This window comes from Meleagris gallopavo, chromosome 2 (assembly GCF_000146605.3).
Source record: "Meleagris gallopavo isolate NT-WF06-2002-E0010 breed Aviagen turkey brand Nicholas breeding stock chromosome 2, Turkey_5.1, whole genome shotgun sequence".
NCBI lineage: Eukaryota > Metazoa > Chordata > Aves > Galliformes > Phasianidae > Meleagris > Meleagris gallopavo.
In genome coordinates, this window is record NC_015012.2 from 3,309,966 (window position 1) to 3,331,239 (window position 21,274).

Consider the following 21,274-nt stretch of genomic DNA (forward strand, 5'->3'; position numbering starts at 1 on the left):
TTTTCTTTTTCCTCCCCTCCATCTCTAGGTCAATTGCAAAAGAGCTTGCAGACTGGCTTATCAACAACAATGTAGTTGAACACATTTTTGGACCAAACATACACATTGAGGTCTGTATAAAATTAAGTCTGTTATTTTTGGTGTGAATATCAAGGAGTAACTTGTTCTAGTATATCTTTCCTCAATATGTTTTCACTTTGCAGATCATCAAACAGTGCCAAGTGATTCTGAATTTCCTTGCAGCTGAAGGGAGACTTAGTACTCAACATATAGACTGTATTTGGGCTGCAGCACAGGTATATGTGATTTTATTTAATAATTGCAGAAGCAATACAAAAATTGGAAAATGGCAAGTTAATTTTATTTTACATGCATAAAATTGAGTTCCTTGAATTTTTCTTTGTTTATTGGAATGTTTGGCTTACCACATTTTGAGTTAGGAAACTTCCACAATTAATTTTTTTCATTAGTTGCTAAGATTTTTACTAAGCTGTTTCTATGTTTATTGAAGTCGTAGTGTTTTCACCAAGAATAGGAACAAAGATTATAAGGTACTACTTCTACTGTTGTGGTAAGTTGCCTTGCTCCTTCTTCGTATAACTTCCACTTCTCTACTTGGTGAGAATCAGGTGATGAAAATTGCAGCAGTGAAGTTCACAGGTGTACTTCAGTGCTGGTGCTAAAGTCTACAGAATGCAGTAAGATTTTACTTTTTGCTTGGTAGGCCTGGAAACTCTGATAAGCTTTTTTTTTCCTTCAGAAAAATATATTTTACTAATTTGTGTTTATTATTATGCTGTTTCTTTTAAATTATGGAGGGTTTCTTTTTCCTTAGGACAATTTGAATGCAGTTATCAGACATTCTGTTAACCTGCTGTACAAACTTTTTCCATGGTTTCATTCTACCTTTATAATGTATTAAAGGTTTAAAAAGAAAAAAAGTCCACACAAAAGAAAGAAACCTGAAGTTTTCACTGTTGATTTTCCAGAAAAAAATACACACAAAATGAAGGACAGAACAGATATATGGAATTTACTGTTACACTAGTTAGTTTTTCTTTTTCCTGTGTTCAGCAGTATTAGTGTCTGTTTAGTTTCAAATACTGCTGTAAACATTCTGTAAACTTCGTAGTCCATTGATTATGAAATTCAGCCGAAATGTTATTGTGCTTGTTATAATATTCACTCTAACAGGCTTTAACACTTTTCTGTATCAGGTTAATAATTATTTCAATTCTATGATGTTGGCTCATGATGTCAGAGGAGGATGTTGACGATATGGCAGTAGAAGCTTAGCCTTCTTGACAGTATTCCGTTACATTTTATTGTCATGTGGCAGATGGCAGCAGAGGGGTAATCTGACAAAATCACATCTGACATGGAACTGTGTATGACGCAAAGGTGTGTCACTGAATTCCTCCATGCATAAAAAATGGCCCCCACTGACATTCATTGACACTTGCTGAAGGTTTAATAGAAACCAAACAGTGCATGTAGACACCATGAGGCATGGGGTGGTGAGTTTCTGCAACGGTGACAACCTGAAAGGCAATCTATGTTCTAGATAGCTGTGCAGATTATTACAAGTGTGATGTGCAGGCTTTTATTCATTTGTGGTGAAAGTGCACCGCTGAACGGTGAAGAATAGTGTTTTGTAGCTGAGAATTTGCTCTACCAAATAGTGCTGCTGTTCTCTTTGTATCTGTTGTTGTTTCTGTGGAAATAAATAGGAGGCATTACTTTCAGAGCACTTATGTGTACTCAATCAACTTCGCTATTCTCACATAAATGCTAGTTCACACTAGCGTTGGCACTCTACATTTTTCTCTTCTGTTGTATTAAAAATAAAATTATCCATATTATGATATTTATTTTAAAGATCACATGCCCATTTTTAATGTGTTGATATTTTCAAAATATGTTTCGTATCAGAATTAAGTTATGTCTGGATTGCTTTATGTAAAAGGTTTAAACCTCTAACGTCTGAAGGGATGACAGCTGTGGACTAAAAGAATCATATAGTTCTTAGAGTTGGAAGGGACCTTTAAAGGTCATATAGTCCAAAACCTTGAACTATTTGTTTTTCATTCTTTCAACTAATTTTTTTGTATGAAAATTATCTGAATTAAAGCAGAACTTCCCTGATATTCATTATGTTTAAATGCAGCCTTCTGTAGGTCCCACATGATTTCATTCTAGTTTCAATAAATATAGGCTAGGGCCTGTATCCTATGAACTTCTTCCGTAGATATTTTATATTATAGGAAGGAAAAGTAAAATGAATAAATGAGGAGAAAAACACCCTTTTGTAGTGTTGGTGATAACCAAAATTAGCAATGTGTTGTTTTTTTTTTTTTCTAAGTCTATCTTCAGACTTTTTTTATAGTTACCAACATCCTTATGAACATAATGAAACTCTGACTTTGAGCAGCGTTTAACCTGAGAAATATTTGTGTACTGTCACCATTTATCCTTAAATAGCTGTTTTATTTTTTGGCATTACCATGAAGTCCTAAACACGACAGTTCTCTCTGACTTATATTAATCTGTTTATTTGTACTTAACACTTGCTTGTCAGTTAATCCTTGTAAATACTATTCTCCTCAAGATTTAACATATTCACTAATATTTCAGATGTTTTCTTTAAATTAAACTGCAAACATAACTTGTTCTTTTGCCCAAAGATCATACTGGAACAAAAACTGAAGAAGATGTGGTTTTACATTTGATATCACTTAACTTAGCCTGCCATGGAATGTAAAAATTCAGTCAAAATTCCAAGTCTGATGTTTAGAGCTGTTGGACTAATGTTTATTAAGAATTTGTGCAAAGAAGGTGTTTAATCCTTTCAATTTTGTCCATATATTTTTTTTTCAGTAACTGTTATATTCTCTGTATTCTCTTGTGCATTGTAGCTAAAGCATTGCAGTCGTTACATACATGATTTGTTCCCTTCTTTGATCAAAAACTTGGACCCTGTTCCACTTAGGCATCTTCTTAACCTAGTCTCGACTCTTCATCCAAGTGCTCACACAGAACAGGTAAAGATGAACAAAATTACAGCAACAAGAAATTATGTTAGTATTTTAATTAGGAGTTATGTGTTTATCATTCAAAAACAAAACATGAAAGTAATACTCACTAATGCATAAAAGAGGAATGTATGTGAGTAAAACTATCATGTTTCTTCAAGTATGTTTTTCTCGCTTCACAGTTGCAGTTTTTTCAGAGGCTTTTAAAGTCTGCGTAATCATAAATAATATATATTATAAAAATATTAAATATATTAAGTAGATATAATAGTCTATAAGTGAAGTTAAAACGTGTTCCATACTATTTTTCTCTTTTTCTCTATTTGTTTATTTTGATGCATTTATTTTTTAGCATTGACATATTGAAAGATTACCAATATATCTGTGCATACAAAACCTGCTGCTTCTTCATGGCACTGTTACCTGATTTTCTTTGTAGACATTGTATTTGGCATCAATGCTTATAAAAGCACTGTGGAACAATGCACTAGCAGCTAAAGCTCAGCTGTCAAAACAAAGCTCTTTTGCATCTTTACTCAGTACTAATCTACCAATAGGAAACAAAAAAGGTATGTATTTATCCCATTCAATCTGGTAGTTAAAGTTTCAATTTATGTATCCTCCTTTTTTACTTGAAGTATTAAAATAAATAAATGAAAGGTCCTGCTGGCATACTTTTCAAGCAGAAAATAAATAAAATAAAGCAGAATAATGAAGGCATTCATCAACAAGTTGTGCTTTAACCCAGCAGGCAGCTAAGTACCATGGAGCTGTTGCTCACTCTGCCAGCCTGGGATGGGGGAAGAGAGAGGAAGAAGTAGAATTCACTAGTTGAGATAAAAACTTTTCCTAATGGAAAAGGAAGAGAGAAATAATAGTATTTATTTATTTATTATTTATATTTACGAAGCAAGCAATCCATAATTGCTCATCACTGGCTGATGCCCAGCCAGTTTCTGAGTGGAGACAGCCTTCCGCAGTCAGTTCTCCTCAGTTTGATTGTTTTTTTCCAAACAATGTCAGTATTGTGTGCAATATCCCTTTGATCAGCTGACCTGCTTTGGTCCTCCCTAGTACCCTATCTGGCAAGATAATTCAAGAAGCTGAAATGTACTTGGCTCTCTAAGCACAGTACTGCTCATTACAACCAAAACATTTGTGTGTTATCAACAGTATTTATCTCCCTAACCAAAAAATATCATCATATCAGATACTATGAACAAAATCTGCTCTATATATCTAATAGTATGTATTTTTCTTTTGTTTGTGTTTTAATTCAAAGAATAGTCCAGCTTACGGTTAACTACTACTGTTCTGGTGACAACTGTAGTTTTATAGCTACATCAAATATTACGAAAGTTTATCTGATTTTTACTTTGTTGCTGATATTACTTGCTATTTGTGTTTTTTTCCTCTATTTGAGTGTGTACTTTCCTGCAGGCACTACTAAAGATGCTTCCAAAGCATTATACTGTAGTTCAACTAACGTTTCTTGCTTCTGATTTTTATGAATGATGGACAGCTATAGACTGGCAAAAAGAATTTTAGTTATTGATTTTTCCATTCTGTTTTTTTTCTTCAGAGGAGGATCTCAGAAGAGCAGCCCCTTCACCTTGTAAGTATAGGTTTAGCAGAACACCATGTTTTATATGTTTGATGCTATGTTTCTTATAGAGATGTTTTGGTTTAAGAAAAGCTAGTACAAGTTTGAAAATATATTTTTATGAAAATTAAATGAAAATTATGTTTAGTGTAGAATCTAACCAAGCGATGTATCTGTTTTATATACTGGTACAAGGAGATATCTGAATACAAGTTTCGTTATAAAACGCATAGTGTTCTAAAAAGAATTTTTAATGCTGAGGCATTCAGGATGTTTGAGTTGTCTTCCTTGTTCAAATGTTTGTGGCTAGAGTGTTTTTCATTTCGACATATGAACAGATTTATGAATATATACATTCCAGTTAACACATATTGCTGATTAACTAGGAAACATGATTTTGAACTAGGGTCACCAGCAGCTAGCCCTCAGAGTAGCGACAACAGCGACACCCATCAGAGTGGAGGTAGTGATATTGAAATGGAGGATCAGCTTATTAACAGAACAAAACATGTACAACAACGACTTTCAGATACAGAGGTAAGCATGTTAAAGTTTAGTCTGTGAATTTTGTTGCTGAATTGCCTATTACAAGCTATGGAAATATCTTTTTTTTCCTGTACTTTTTTTCAGAAGTTGAGCTGGTTTTGAGTTCCTTGAGTGAACAAATGTTGTGATGTGGTTTTGTGTGCATAAGTGGGGAATCTTTAGTTGTAATCCAAATCTTCTTGGTCAGATGCTGTAATGTGCTGACCAGGGAGGTGGTGGGATCACTCTCCCGGGAGGTGTTCCAGAAACATCTAGATGTTGTATTGAGGGACATTGTTTAGTGGGAAATATAGGTGGTAGGCGGACAGTTGGACTGGATGATCTTGAAGGTCTTTTCTAAACTTGGTGATTCAGTGATTCTGTGCAATGACCACAGCCTATTATGAATTCCATCATACAAAAATTAAGTTCTTAAATCTGAATTTTTCACAGAGCATTTTGTCATTGGCAATGGAACTGAAAAAAAAAAAAACCTGAAAAAAATGAAAGAAAACTTTAGGTCTGACACTGTAAAGGAAGAATAGTATTTGGATGATGATTGTCAATTTTGTATTTTCAATGGTGTTTTGTTTTCCCATCAATCTGGAAAAATAAAATAAAATCAGGAATCCATGCAAGGAAGCTCTGATGAGACAGCAAACAGCGGTGAGGATGGCAGTAGTGGTCCTGGTAGTAGCAGTGGCCACAGTGATGGATCCAGTAATGAGGCCAACTCCAGTCATGCAAGCCAGTCTGCTGAAAGTCCTGGCAGCGAAGTGCAGTCTGAAGACATTGCAGATATTGAAGCTCTCAAAGAGGAGGAGGATGAAGAAGAAGAAGATAGGAATCATAATTCCCATAAAAACAGTAGGAGCACAGATATACGAAGCAGGAAACTGGAATCACAGACAGACATTTGTCTGGGAGATTCACAGGGGGCATCGGAGAGGAGCAGTACAAATAATGGGACAGGAAAGGACCATGTTTTTAATGCTGACTCTGTAACTCCTGTGGATAATCGAATTAGAATACTGGATGCCTGTTCCCATGCTGAGGATGCAGACCATGACATGACAGGGGAAATGAGCACTGCTCGCATTTCGCAAGGGTCTCAAGATTCTTGTATAACACATACAGGAGACTTCCTTGGAGAAACTATTGGAAATGAATTATTTAACTGTCGACAGTTCATTGGTCCCCAGCATCACCACCATCATCACCATCATCATCATCATGATGGGTAGGTAGCTTGACATTTCTCCTGATTTCTCCTATAAAAGAAATAAAGATGTTGGCGAAATATTCAAATCAGAAATTTGAATGGCTGTTTTGCTATACTCCAGGATAATTTTGTTTGCCAGGGATGATACTTATCACAGATAGTTCTATAGTAATTTGTTTTGTTAATGTGACTAGTTTTTTATCAAGTCTTTGTTTAAATAAGTAGAATAATATTGAATATAATGTTAAAGTTGTTCTGTAGAATGCTGTTATTTAACTAATGTTAAAGAAGTCAACACAGTCATGATGATAGACCTTTAATTTGTTTGTAGTTGTTTCTCAAATTTATATGAAAATGTGTTATTCAGATGATTCAGCCTGATTTTGGTGGTAGAGAGATAACAGTTCACTTAAATTACTTTAATTGTGTATTGCAATACATGTATGAGCTATGCGTTGAATAAGTTGACTGCATAGTAATGCTTCAGTTTTTTTCTAGAAGATGCTTTAACTCTCATCTGATTAGTCTGCTGTGAAGAACTTACTTGATATTGTCAGTTTTAACGTTCCTCTTTTACAGGCATATGGTTGATGATATGCTCAGTGCAGATGATGTCAGTTGCAGTAGTTCTCAAGTCAGTGCGAAATCTGAGAAAAATATGGCTGACTTTGATGGGGAAGAGTCTGGCTGTGAAGAAGAGCTTGTACAGATTAATTCACATGCAGAGCTAACATCTCATCTTCAGCAGCATCTTCCCAACCTAGCCTCTATCTATCATGAACATCTTAGTCAAGGTAAGAGTAATAAAAAAACAAATGTTGTCTGTACTTCTAGCTCAGTTTTGTATAATTTTAAAGTAGTCTCCAATAAATTTAATATTCAAATTATTTTAACCATACATGTGTTAATGTGTATAGAAAAGTAGTTTTCCAAAGAAAACAGTTTCTTCTCAAATTTGTTTTTGTATCATGTTGGATACAACTGTTTAGCTTTTTTTTCTTCTTCTTTAAATATCTACTGGAGCTTTTCAAACAAGGGCACTAGGAGGCTTGACAAGTTTTATTACAGGAAAGTGTTACTGAAATTACTTTTTTTTTTTTCTCCTTGAAACCTGACTTTTCTTCTGGTGGGTGAATCTTTCCGTGATTTTATACGTTTATCATCTTAAATGAATTAACCATGGTGGACTTGAAAAGGCTAACTTCTGCAAAATGAGTTAAAATACAACTTGATATTTAGAGGAGCTTTCATGAAAGGGCATTTTATGCTATTTTTAACTTTGGCAAATCTTTTACTGTTCTTCATGGCATCTGAAACTACACCGTTTATGCAGCTTTGCAAGAATTGTGTTATCTTTACATATGCTTTTGTGGCAGCTTTGTTTATTGTTTTATCCACCTTTTAAATATAATGGAGAGAGGGATATGGTTAGTGAAGGGTTTGAAGTCTTTTGCTGTTTCTCACTGGTTCGGCAGAACCAAGTCTGCTTCTTCCAGCAGTCAGGAAGAGCTGTACTGTTTGTATCTTTTCCTGATACGTGGTTGAGTGTTTCTTTAGGCATAGTTTTTCTTGTTATCTGAAACTGAACTATTATTTTAGATCCTGAAAATTAAGAAAGATACCTGTTTTGGAGTGACATAGTAGGATATGCTGCCAAAACTTCCTAGTTAAAAGATGTTCTTAAATTGGCAATTTTTTTCCATGTATATTGTGCTTTTTACTGAAAATTCAAATTATTATTTGAGCACAAAGTCTTCAGCGCAGGTTATTTTTGACACAGTTTTTCACGTATAATTAACGTTCCACATAGTCTAGAATTCCAACTTGACTTTGCTGTTGAATGGAAATAATGTCAAGTAGCAGATAGATGAATGATGCCAGCTGTGACCACATGCAAGAAAGAAACATTATCACTGTTTATGAAAATATGACAAGTTTCTAAAATAATAAGCTTTAATACTCTATCGTATAAAATTTGTTTTTCTGTTTTTAGTTAGACATACGATATATAAGTGTGAAAGCAATTTGTTGAAATGTGCTTATGTGCTTTTTTTGCTTTCCAAAGTAGTAGTAGTTAAAAAGATACCTTCCGTTAGTGCACAATGCTACAAAAAAGCTTAAGAAATGTTGATATGAACTAAATCTAATTAAATTAATTAAATCTAATTAAATGAAAAGAGAATTGCACCTGTATCTGCTAAGTAGTGTTTTTGTTGTACATGCACTATTTTGTTGCATGTAAATATTATCTTAACTGCCCTGCTGACTTCTTGCACTGTCATGATGTTTTGTCTTCTAAGAAATCATATGACAAAAAAGGTTGTGATTGTTATGTTGCTGTATGGACTTGAAAATAGCCAAATGTACAAATAAAGCATGTTGTTCATGCACAGAGGGAATAATGTTTAGATAGTTCCTTCTAGTTGTTCAGTAATGGTCTTTATATTTTGTTCAGGACCAGCAGTTCATAAACATCAATATAATAGCAGTGCAGTGACGGACATTAATTTGGATAATGTTTGTAAGAAAGGAAATACCCTTCTGTGGGATCTGGTCCAGGATGAAGATGCAGTAAGTTGAATACCAGAAAAGAGTACTTTTTTAAAGAAAATAGATATATGTTATTCAGTGACCTTTCTTTCTACTTGCTGTAGATTCATCTTTCTGAAGGGTTAATAAATGAAGCAGAGAAGCTGCTCTGTTCTTTAGTATGCTGGTTCACTGACAGACAGATTCGAATGAGGTTTATTGAAGGCTGCTTAGAAAATTTAGCAAATAACAGGTAACTGAAATTACTTTTTTTACATTTATATATATTTTTTTCAACATATGTGGGAAATCCAAGTTGAATATATCAGTTACTTAATATTGCAGGAAGGCAAGTTGAAACAGAAGTGGAAATATAAATGTATTTTTTAAGTGCTACAAATATGTCTAATGTCCCATTTTTCTGTTCTGTCAGCATCCTGAATTTCTCAATTCTTGCATTTGTCTGTTCTCCCTTCTAGCAGAGGTCACTGGCTTGGTAAAATCAAGTCCACATCTTAAGCATTGAGTACAAAGTCAGATGCCTTAGTGTAAGCATTTGGAACTGAATATTTAAATTTTGCATTTAAGTGACTGATGAACAGACAAGATTTTATACGTCAAGACTGTTATGGGATTTAATTTCTGTGAAGAAGCAGCTAGAGGATGAAGATGTACCTTGGCCTTAATTCCTTTAATACCAGCCAGAATTGTAAGATTATACGGATAAAGACTGGCAAAAGGGTAATTCTGTTGATTCAGTTAGTCAGCTGCTGGAATAAGCACCTGCAGTGTTTCTTGTTACCTTTTCTCTAAGAACTGTATTTGTGAGATAATCTACAAGATACGGAAATACTAATAGCCACGTGAAGATATGAATTACAGACATGAAAGTTGACATCTACATACTGTTTATGCACTTCTTCAGTTTTTGCAGACAGTAGTCCTATAGTACACTCCATTGTTAATCTGCTTCAACTTTTTAAGGGAGATTGATTTCTATGCCCTTATCTGTTTGTAGAAAAAACATTCATTTTGCTGAAATTTCCAAAGATGTGTATTATGAACCTCAAAAATAAGAATTTACCTTCTGAAATTCAGATACTTTTGAATAAGTGAAATGCATACTGTTTTATGTCAATACTTCTCTGACAGTTCTTTGTGTAAGGTATGATACATAAACAAATTCAAGTTCACGTACAGAAAACTGGTAAAACTTCATGCTGGTATTTTCAAATATTTTCAGTTAGCATTGCTGCTCATTGAACAGGAGTTTCACAAAGTAATTCTAATGCTACTTTAATTCCATAACAGTCATATTAGAGTCATCCTTTCTCTCTCCTTTAGATCAGTAGTAGTTTCACTTCGTCTTCTTCCAAAGTTATTTGGTACGTTTCAGCAATTTGGGAGCAGTTATGATACACATTGGATAACAATGTAAGTAGATTTCCTACAAACACACTAAAACAACAGAAGTAATAACATTTAGGTGACTGCTTTGATGCTTGCTCTTCTAGTGTGGTCCAAACTAGTAATGACCTAAGATGAAAATGTGTCAGATATCTGGCATAAGTATATAAATTTGTCTAATCAGGTCTAGTTTTATTCCTCATAAGTACTGCTGTTTTAACTAAGATGAAGACTTACTTATTTTTACTATTTTCCCCCAAGCTCAGTCAATATCTTGTCAGACAGTACTAGACATGCAGTAACAGTGTACGTAAAATGTTGTAGTAAATTGAACCCTTAAATCCCTCAAGGGCAGAGAGGTCTTGACAGAATAAAGGCCTGGGCTGGGGGTTACAGTTGGTGGCAAGTTGAATGTGAATTGACATTGTGTCCTTGAGTCAAAATGACTTCCCATACCCTGGGGGCACCAGGCCCAGCACTACCAGCTAGATGAGTGGAGGAGTTGTCACCTCTGCTCTGTGCTGGGTGGCCTTACCTCCAGCACAGGTACGTGCAGGTTTGGGCATCAGAGTGTAAGAAGGGCATAAAACTGCTAGAGTGTTTAAGAGAAATGTGATTAGAAAAGGAAGGGTCTGGAGGGAAAAGGGTGTGAGAAGTGGCTGAAGTTCTTTGATTTGTTCTGTCCAGAGCAGAGCAGGCTGAGGGGGGAGGCCTCTGGCAGTTGCAGCTCCTACAGGAAGCAGAGGGGCACTGCGGAGCTCTGCTCTCTGGGGTCAGTGACAAGGCCTGAGGGAATGGCATTGAGCTGTGAGCTGTGTCAGGAGAAGGCCAAGGGAAGGTGAAGGAAAGGCTCTGCTACAGGGGGCAGGGGTATGGAACAGGCTGCAGGGCGACGGGCACAGCCCTGAGCTGCTGGAGCTCAGGGAGCATTGGGAGAAGGCTCTCATATGTAGGGTTTGGGTTTTAAGTGGTGCTGTGTGGAGCCAGGAGTTGATCTCAGTGATTCATCCTTGTAGGTCCTTTCCAAATGAAGGATATTTTATGAATCAATATTTCTGTTGTGATTGTATATCAAATGCTTCTAAGTATCAAACTAAGTAAGAAGCTCTTTGAAGTGTGAAAGTATGTCATGTAGCATTCCTTATTAGGATAAACAGCTAGTTCAACTATTGAGAATTACTGGGTAATGCTACTACTTCTATCAGCATTATTTCTTGGTATTTTTGATATGGCATTGAAATATCTGTCCAGTTCTGCTTTTTGGCTTAGACTTCTGCTGAATATGGGCCTTCAGGAACAGTTTAGGAACAAGGGCTGGAAAGGTACTGTTCTCTGTCAAGCCTGTGCCTGACCTCAATAACTCTGTTTTGGAGTCTTGTGGATGAAAAGGAAAAATGGGGTGCTGTAGTGAAAAAAAAACTTTTTAATTTATGGTAGATGGAGAATGCAAAATTAAATTTGTTCTTGTGTATGTGTATGTTTCTGAAAAGCTGTCTATTTTCTGTAGCTATTTTGGTAGTTTTTAAGCAGACCATAACACTTTCTGCCTTCTAAATTTACACAGGTGGGCAGAAAAGGAACTTAACATGATGAAACTTTTCTTTGATAATTTGGTACACTACATCCAGGCAGTCAGGGAGGGACGACATAAATATGCATTGTAAGTACACAAATGAATGTGTTTGGTATTTTATGATTTTAAACATCTTTTACTGCTTTTCTTCTGATGTTTTTGAGAACTTTTATTTACTTAAGGAAAAAAAGTATCTAATACCTAGATACTAGATACTAGAAAGAAATTCTTTACAGTGAAGATGTTGAGACACTGGCACAGTTATCCAGCAAGGTTTTTGAATGCCCCCTCCCTGGAAGCATTCAGGGCCAGACTGGATGGAGCTTTGAGTGACCTGGTCTAGAGGGAGGTGTCTCTGTTTATAGTAGGGGGGTTGGAACTCGATGACTAGGTGCCTTCCAGCCAAAACCATTCTATGATTTAGTAATACTATGTTGCACTGTTTGTATATGATGCAATATTAGTATGTACATAACCTGGCATGTAAAATTTGCAGGACACATAGAACTGAGTAAAACTATATGAAGCCCAAACTTCTATGATTCTATAGTGACTTTAAAACGCTTAGACAGGGAAAGACCTATAAAAAATAATTAGATATAAAATATTTCTTTTTTACTTTAAAAAAAAAAAAAAACCCAGCAACTTCTGTCATTTTTGTTAGATGTGATTTTGATTGTTTATTTACAAATGAAATGTGGATTTTAGAAATGCAAAGGAATTTAAGTGGGTGTCATATTACAAAGCTATTCAAATATTTCTATTTTAATGTTACTATTAACCTTCACAATAGTTCTTCTGTTATAACACACTCATCCACACTTACTAGTATATATGCTTAAAATTAGGTGTATATACACAAGTGATTAAAAATTTCTAGCTTCCCAACCCCAGAGGAGTAGACTATTCCAGTTTTGACAAGTTTTTAGTCCTTTATGTACCATTATATTGGATATTTCACTACTGAGAAATTACTTCCAAAGCTGTTTGAAAGTGAGCTGAACTGCTTTAAATTCAGGCTAGATAGTACATTGTTCTACTCCTTTAACTATTAAGTTTATAGCTTGTAAATTGGAATAAAGTCAGCATTTTTATATAGGTTATAAAAATATTTTTATAAAGCGTATGTACCAGATATAATCAGGGCTTCATTGTGTAAATATCAGCTTTTTAAAGTTGCAAAAAAAAAAAAAAAAATTAAGGTAAGCTCCTACAAGGTGGTAATGATAAAATGATGCATTTTAATTGGACTGTGTGCAAAAATAATAGTAAATCAAACAAACAAAAAAGAATAATATAAATAAAGACATAATAAAAGTCCTAAAACCTGTAGCATTTCTTGTTTGGTAATATCTTTAATGGAAATCTGGACTATATACTACTGGAAGTTCAGAAAAAGTTTATAAGAAAAAGCTGTAACTTTAAGAGGAATACGCATTAGTGGGGAAGAAGTTATGACAAGCAATTATATGTTGCTAACTAAGTTAAATAACCTTTCTTATTCCAATACAAATTTTAGATATAGCCACAGTGCAGAAGTTCAAGTTCGTCTTCAGTTCTTGACTTGCGTGTTTTCAACTCTAGGATCACCAGATCATTTCAGTAAGTATTTTAGCTTACCTTGTCAGAGAAGCACTTTGCAATAAGGCTTGCATACTTCTTAATAATCATTGATATTTTAAATAAAAATGATATTGTAAAAGGTACACTTTTAAGTAATGTACAATATTGCTTCAAAAGAAGATTTTGTTTCTTTTGCTGATAGAACAAACACTAGAATTTAGATTCTGTTGCTGGTCCACAAGAGCAAGATGTTTCATTCTCTTATGTTTTAGTTTTCTGAATAAAAGGATTATAGTAGTTACTGAAATGAAGAGAACATATGCTGCATTTGTGAGTTTACATTCATGTCCATAATGTTTTCAGAAGTCTTGTACTGAAGAACACTGTATGTAAGTTGTAATACCAAAAAGGGATTTTTTCATTAATATTTTAATACTGTCCAAAACAGTTCATGCTCCTTGTAGGATCTTTTGCAGAAATGGTAATCTGTATGATAGTGAACATACGCTGAAATCTTTTCAATAAGGATAAAACTAATACATTTTTTTGTTGTTGTTGTGACTGATAGATTTATTTTTTTGCGTGTGTGGCTGATGGAAAGCCTTGGAGTCTTACCCTTACTCTTGTTTGGCCATTCTCTTCTTAAGCTCTTGTAAACTAGTAGCATTTAGTATTGTCTCAGCATCAACTCTGTGTAGGTTGAGTTGATTGCATATTTAGGTCATTTATTTAAATAAATGAGGATTATCTAAGTAGTCTCATGATAGGTAGCAAAGTCAGCATCCATTGCTTGGCTTGTCCCTCTGGTCATTAGAATACAGAGTGCAGGAGAGAATGAGAGCGTCTGTAGCCAAGAGAAAATAAAATACCAACCTTGTAGCAATATATTTGTTATTGTATATTGTGGAAGTATTTTGAGCTTTTTTAGTATCACAAATGTATATATATGATGTAGGAAAACAAACCTACTGTTCTCCTGAAAGAACTTTATATGAAATAGTTACAGAGGTACTATTTCCAGCCACTGGCTCAATACCCAACTCAAGGCTTGTGTTCAAGTAATCATTTATGAACTGAAAAGCAACCTGCTAATTGGTACAAGATACCAGGTCAGCTCATGCTACTCAATGGATTGGTAGAAACTGATGGAATTAATGGCTAAAAAGTTTGACTGATTGCCAACTCTGAAAAGGGAAAAAGTATGGTTTCTCATTGGTAGGTGGTGCATTTTTCTTCTGCAGTTTCTAGAAACAGTTTGTCTTGACAAAACCTGTTCTGATTTTTCTGTTTTTTGGGGGTTTTGTAGAATATTTAGGTATTTGATTTTACATTGGAATAGTTAATAATGCTTCCCTGATTTTAGGATTGAGTTTAGAACAAGTGGACATATTGTGGTACTGCTTAGTAGAAGATTCTGAATGTTATGATGATGCACTACACTGGTTCTTGAATCAAGTACGAAGTAAAGATCAGCATGCTATGGGTATGGAAACTTACAAACATCTTTTCTTGGAAAAGGTACGCAGAGAGTTAATTGCAACCTTGATAATTCTAATGTTTCTTTCTGTATCAGCACTGTTTAAAATATTATTAATGGTTTCTATGAAGTATATATCTTCAGTACTATCAGAGGATCCTACTTGCTATGCAAATGATTTATTTTTTTCATACTTGGACAGAAGTTGGGGGGGATTGACATGAATTGTTTATGTGCTGATATTTACTGCTGTGCTTCTTTGCAAATAGCTTGTGTGTTTTATTGGAAGCTAGGTAGCATTTCATTATTAATATTTTTTTTAAAGTCACCAAAAAGTATGATTTCCTATGTGATGATATACAGGCATCTGACCAAAAACAAACAGTCAAAACTTTTTTCCTCTTTGGGAGGGGCATTTAAATCTCATCCACATATTCACTGAAAATACAAACATGCTGTAGTAGAGCTAATTCCAATGGATCCTATTCGTTGTAACAGATCTATAGTGTATGTAATGTATTCTAGTTCTCTTTCATTATTACACAGTTTAAGTCTACTTTTTGTAAATGTATGATTTTTTTTTTACTGAAGTTTAACGTGTGCTATCAAGTTGATCTGCTGTTGATACGTTAAGCAACTAATGTTACAATAGTAATTTTTGTTCCTTCAGCACTTTTACAGTCCAATTCAGTGATAGAGGAGACTGGATTTTCATAGCTGATTATAGTAAATTATTTATACTATATAAAATTCAGTGTCATCTTTTATGATAATACATTTTATTATTTTCCAAACTAAAGTTGATTTATTTTATTTAGATGCCACAACTAAAACCTGAAACTATTAGTATGACTGGACTAAATCTCTTCCAGCATTTGTGCAATTTGGCTCGATTGGCTACTAGTACATATGATGGTGGCTCAAACTCAGAGGTAAGCCTAGATCCTGCACGCAAGTTTTTCTTCTTTCTGAGGAAAGGGAAAACTTACATTGCTCATCTGCAGCTGTACTTATCTTGAGAACATACTGGTCTGAAAATTGTTTATTGGTTTGAAGCATTGTGTTACAGTCTGTTGTCATCAAGGCAGTATGGATTTCTGCATTGAGAGAAAAGTTTCATATTTGAGTGTGTAAAATGTGGGCGTGGCCTGCAATCCTTACCTGTCCTCATGACTTTGGGCATCTTTTGTCTAGAGAAAAATGTAGGATGCTATAACAAAAGTGATACCTGTTGCCTGTGCATTCTTTGTGCAGTTTATCATACTCTATGCATACTTGAACTGTTAGCTGTTCTGTTTAAAGAATAGGTTTGAAAATTTCACTTACAAGTAGTAACATTCAAACTATGTGAAAACTTATACATGAATTAAGCATATTTCATTCTATCTACTAATATTTGTTAAAATTTGTCTCAGTTTACTTGTGATGTACTTTACGCATTTTTCTTGTGTGCTCTTTTTTCACTACCTTAGAAGTAGGATGATATGTAGGGTATTTTTCTGTGCATTGATTTGATGCAGTGGGTGATTAAAATGTGTTCTTACAATGAATGCCAATAATGGTTGTGGTTTTAAGTCTTCATTTAAATTTACTTCTGCTTGTCAAAAATAAAAAGCACTTTTTGAATTTTAACCAATTATTCTTCAAAGTACAAAAACGTTCCTGTCAGTGTTAAGAGTTTACAGCAGTTGGTATTTAAAGTAATGAGAGACTGAGCAGAGCAGGTATTTTTAGTATTTGCATCAAGAAGCAAATAAAACTTCTCATATCAGAAAGGTTAAACTCCCAGTAAAATAATGAGGCAATGTTTTGTTTCTTTCTTTGTTTGCCATTTGTCCTAACAGTTGTGTGGCATGGACCAGTTCTGGGGTATTGCTCTAAGAGCACAGTCGGGTGATGTCAGTCGAGCAGCTATCCAGTATATCAACTCCTATTATATCAACGGTATGAATTTTCGTTTCAAAGTTTGCTTTCTGTTTAATATGTTCTAAAGAATATTAATTATCCTCTTTATTTTTAATATTAAAATGCATGATCTTAAATTTGTGCTTAAATAATTTACTTGGATATTGATATTACAGGTAAAACTGGTCTTGAAAAAGAACAGGAGTTTATTAGTAAGTGTATGGAAAGTCTGATGATAGCTTCTAGTAATCTTGAACAAGACTCTCATTCAAGTCTGACAGTTATTGAAAGAGGACTCTTAATGCTAAAGACACATCTGGAAGCTTTTAGGAGAAGGTAAATAGCACAACGGTATATTCGGATGCAGAATTTGTTTCCATTTCTCTTACAGTAATGATGAATGAGTTATGAGTGATGAATTTATTAATATAAGTAGTAGTTTCTTATTCTTTGTGTGAAGTAAAGACGATAGTCGATAATGCTTAAAGGTAAAAGACTTAAACAGTTTAAAAAGTTGACCCTCATCTTTGTAAAGAAGTGTGGATGTAGTTTACGTTTACCATTCCTCACCCAAAATTGAATAATATTGAGAATATATTGATCATTTCTTCTTACTTTGAACAAACAGAATAAAGGGTCAAGTGTTGCTTGTTTATTGAATATCTGCATTAAACAGGTTTTGATAAAAACACTGTCAAGTTTTTACTTGCTTCTTAAGGTTTGCATATCATCTGAGACAGTGGCAGATTGAAGGTACTGGTATCAGCAGTCATTTGAAAGCACTGTGTGACAAACAGTCACTACCATTAAGAATTGTATGTCAGCCAGCTGGACTTCCTGACAAGGTAGTTAAAAAGCCCTTTCCCAACTGCATCCTACTTTGTTGAATTTTAGTAACTCCGTTGTTCACTTCAAAAAGAAAAAAAAATGTATTTAATTTCAGATGACTATAGAAATGTATCCTAGTGATCAAGTGGCAGATCTACGAGCTGAAGTCACCCACTGGTACGAAAATTTGCAGAAAGAGCAGATAAATCAACAAGCACAGCTTCAGGAGTTTGGCCAAAGCAGCCGTAAAGGGGATTTTCCTGGTAAGCTTTAGTATTCATACCTGTATTTTTTGCCATTTTGAAGGTTCGTCCATTTATAGCTTAAAATATTACTTTTTTTTTTCCCAGACATCTCAGGTAAGGAGAGATTATGATACTGATACTGTCTGTAGTTACTGTTAGCATTGCTCTCACTTTTCATTAATAACATTCATTAATAGCACATAAGTGCTATCACTTTCTTGAAATTGCAAATAAATTGCTGAACTGGCAAAATCCAGTAGATCTAATAAATCTGAGTTCCCCTGAGTTTTTTTCATTTTCATTGTAGTTATAATTATGTTATGTCATTTACAGATTTCTTATATAGAACTTCATTTTGTGATATGTATACCTTTGACTCTGCATTTGGTTCATAATTTGAATTAATTCAGACTCATAATCTTATACCCTTCCTCTATGTATTCCAGTCAGTTGTTGCATTTTTCTTACTTCTGTAACTGACTTTTAATTTGTGATCATTCTGTAGCAAATTTGGAATGTTACCTTGTTTCTGAGGTTGCCTGCTTGCAAGCCTGATGAAGAAATTTCCGCTTGTTGTTACCTTTCTTTATGTATTTCTGAGTGAATGAATATTTTTCTGCATCCTTTAGATGGAGAAGGACATTTTCTGAATCCTCTTGTTGCTGTATATTATAGCATTCTTAGCTGCTGTTACTGTTTGGAATATTCTTGTTCTTTGAATTACGTAGGTTGCTCTGAAAGTAATGCTTTCTGTTTAATTCCATGGAAACTACAACAGATACTAAGAGTACAATAACACTACTTGATAGAACAAATTCTCAGCTACAAAACACTGTTTTTCTGTATAGTTGTCACCATTAACTATGAATTTTTGCCATTGGTGAACGAGAATTTGCATGCCGTACTCATAAAAACATGCACCATGTCGCCTCTGCTGAAACATAGCACCCTGTGCCTCATGGTGCTCACATACATTGCTTGGTCTCCATTAAACCTTCAACAAGCAGTTAAGAATGTCAGTGGGTGCCATTTCTTCTGCTTGGAGGAATTCAGTGACACATCTTTGCTTCATACACACTTCTGTGTCAGATGCCGTTTTGTCAGACTACCCTTCTGCTGCCATCTGCCACATGGCAATAAAACAAAATACTGTGGAGAAGATTCAGCCTCTACCACCATACCATTAATATCCACCTCTGATTTCATGCAGCACCATCATTAAATAGGAGGCTTTACTTTCAGAGCTGCCCTTGTATTTTTTCCTCAATGTTTTCTTGTGTATTCGCTATGAGGAAGTTACAATGTAGGGCATATTATCTGAACAAGTTCTGTCCACAGTCATCCTTTTCTAATGCTGAGGACCACTGGACTGGTATGAATGTTAGTCTGACTATGTAGTTTTTTATGTCTTTTAAAATATATATATATAATATAATATATTTATAAATATATATTTTAATGAGATGCAGTGTCAGTGTACCAGATTCTGAAATTAGATACTTCAATTTAACTTCTTTATGAAGTCTGTTCTTTCAGTCACTTCTTAGAAGCTGTTCTAGCAAAAAGACTGTATTGTTTTCCACCAAGTATTGCCAGGTAGCCGATTTTTTTTTTTTATTATTTTTGTTCTATCTAGCAGTACAGAAACAGAAGATTCAGAATTTCAGTCCTACACCAGATGCAGTTTAGTCATTTTAATATATGTACTTTTTAATTTAATAATGTACTGATATTCATAATTACGTACACTTAACATTTTTATGGAATTTGTTTCATTTGCTACTAATCAGCATACCATAACTGTGAGAAATTGAGAACCACAGAGCCAGTGTCCTTGCTAGTTTTAAAATCTGTAGTAATGTCTCTAAGTAGTCTTGTGATTCATTATCTGCATTGACTGATAAATTGATAAAATCCTGGAATTAGCTAAATCTCTTATTAACCAAATTCCTGAAGAAGTATGATGTAGGGCTGCTCTCCACTTCTCTGGGGTACCAGAGCCTAACACTGGAAAACCAGATTTTAATCCATGACAAATATCTTTGTATAGTGGAGTTGGTGGTTAGAACTACATAATAATCAGAGATGATAAATTCATTTTAAAATGCAAAATTAATTTATATATATGATAACAAGGTTTCTTGATCTGTTGTTTATAGAATCATAGATTGCTTGCTCCCAAGTTGAAATCTTAATCTTTTAATTGTTCACATTTCTTCAGTGCTTAGAATTCTTTGGAGGAGGCTCTTTTTTTTTTTTCCTTTCTTTAGTACAGAATTTCTTCAATTACAACTTAAGTAAGATGCGTTATTGCTTATTTGTTGTTGCTGACTTTATCACAGACATGTAATACAGAGAGATTTTGTTGATGATCACAATTATTTCTCAGAATTCTTTTCAGGGAAATAGTGTAACTTACTGCAAATGATGGGAGTCATGTTTTTCATCTGTAGCGTGGACACTTTACTGCAGGATTGGGTTGAGCTCTTACTGAAAATGCTATTTCCAAATGCAGGTAGAAAAATGTACTTTAATGTAAGAATCTGTTTTCATAAGGAAATTGCCATGACTTTTTTCTGATAATTGCTGCTGAGGGGTATACTGTTAAAAATGAGTCTTAGCACTATCAGTAGAAAACAACTGACTCAAAAAATTTGCTGTAGTTTTTTTGTTTGTTTTGTTTGTTCGCTTGTTTGTTTTTGTTTTTTTTAATATCCTAGGTGGCCTCATGGGACCTGTGAGAATGATCTCGTCTGGGCATGAACTGACAACTGATTATGATGAAAAAACTCTTCATGAATTGGGTTTTAAGGATATGCAGGTATTACAAATGTATAGATATCAATCATTTAAAGAGGTTGCTTGATACATTGTTCCCTTTTTGTTACACAGCTGATATGTATTGTGGTGATGATGGGAAGGTATTTTTTTTCTTTGGGAGCATTATATGGGAATTGCTGAGTCACAGTCTGAACCAATGATTGAGACCTGGTGAAGGGACACAGCCAGCTCTGGGAGTACACTTGAAAGCAATTCACCTGTGTGACCAGAACCAGGTTCCTAAGCCTCATTTAAAGGCTGGTTGCCGAAAGGGGAGCATCTCTACTTGGAGACTGCTTCCTTTGGAGTATTTGGTGAACCTTGATCCTTGGGATGGGTAAGCAAATCTTTGTTTCTTTAACTGGATTGTGATCATCATCCTTTTTGGGTAATTTAGACTCAAATGCAATGGAGAATGGCTCAGCAACTTCCTCAGCCAGCTCCTTCAGAATCCTGAGATGCACACCATCTGGCCCTATAGACAGATGTATGCATTCAGTCTCATGAGGTGGTCTCAGACTTGCTCTGCCCTTACAGTGGGGGGG

At 34.6% G+C, this 21,274-nt stretch overlaps 1 protein-coding gene across 1 annotated transcript; it reads left to right on the forward strand.

Annotated features, from left to right (window-relative positions):
• The first annotated feature begins 13 nt into the window (after positions 1-13).
• Positions 14-21,177, forward strand: LOC100546324 (ubiquitin carboxyl-terminal hydrolase 34-like). The gene is made up of 20 exons (XM_010706375.3): positions 14-110; positions 204-296; positions 2,916-3,041; positions 3,472-3,601; positions 4,615-4,647; positions 5,042-5,172; positions 5,787-6,400; positions 6,962-7,176; positions 8,838-8,953; positions 9,037-9,164; positions 10,256-10,345; positions 11,883-11,978; positions 13,411-13,493; positions 14,818-14,972; positions 15,750-15,863; positions 16,776-16,875; positions 17,013-17,172; positions 17,555-17,681; positions 17,780-17,927; positions 20,630-21,177. The coding sequence occupies exons 4-20, from the start codon at positions 3,490-3,492 to the stop codon at positions 20,773-20,775; spliced, it is 2,568 nt and encodes an 855-aa protein (XP_010704677.1). The 5' UTR covers positions 14-110; positions 204-296; positions 2,916-3,041; positions 3,472-3,489; the 3' UTR covers positions 20,776-21,177.
• The last annotated feature ends 97 nt before the right edge of the window (positions 21,178-21,274 follow it).

Excerpts from the sequence above, each read along its gene's own strand:
- LOC100546324 (XM_010706375.3), top strand. The coding sequence starts at position 3,490 with ATGCTTATAAAAGCACTGTGGAACAATGCACTAGCAGCTAAAGCTCAG. Across the intron at positions 14,973-15,749 it reads AACATCTTTTCTTGGAAAAG|ATGCCACAACTAAAACCTGA; the intron begins GTACGCAGAGAG and ends TATTTTATTTAG. Across the intron at positions 17,173-17,554 it reads CTGGAAGCTTTTAGGAGAAG|GTTTGCATATCATCTGAGAC; the intron begins GTAAATAGCACA and ends TTGCTTCTTAAG.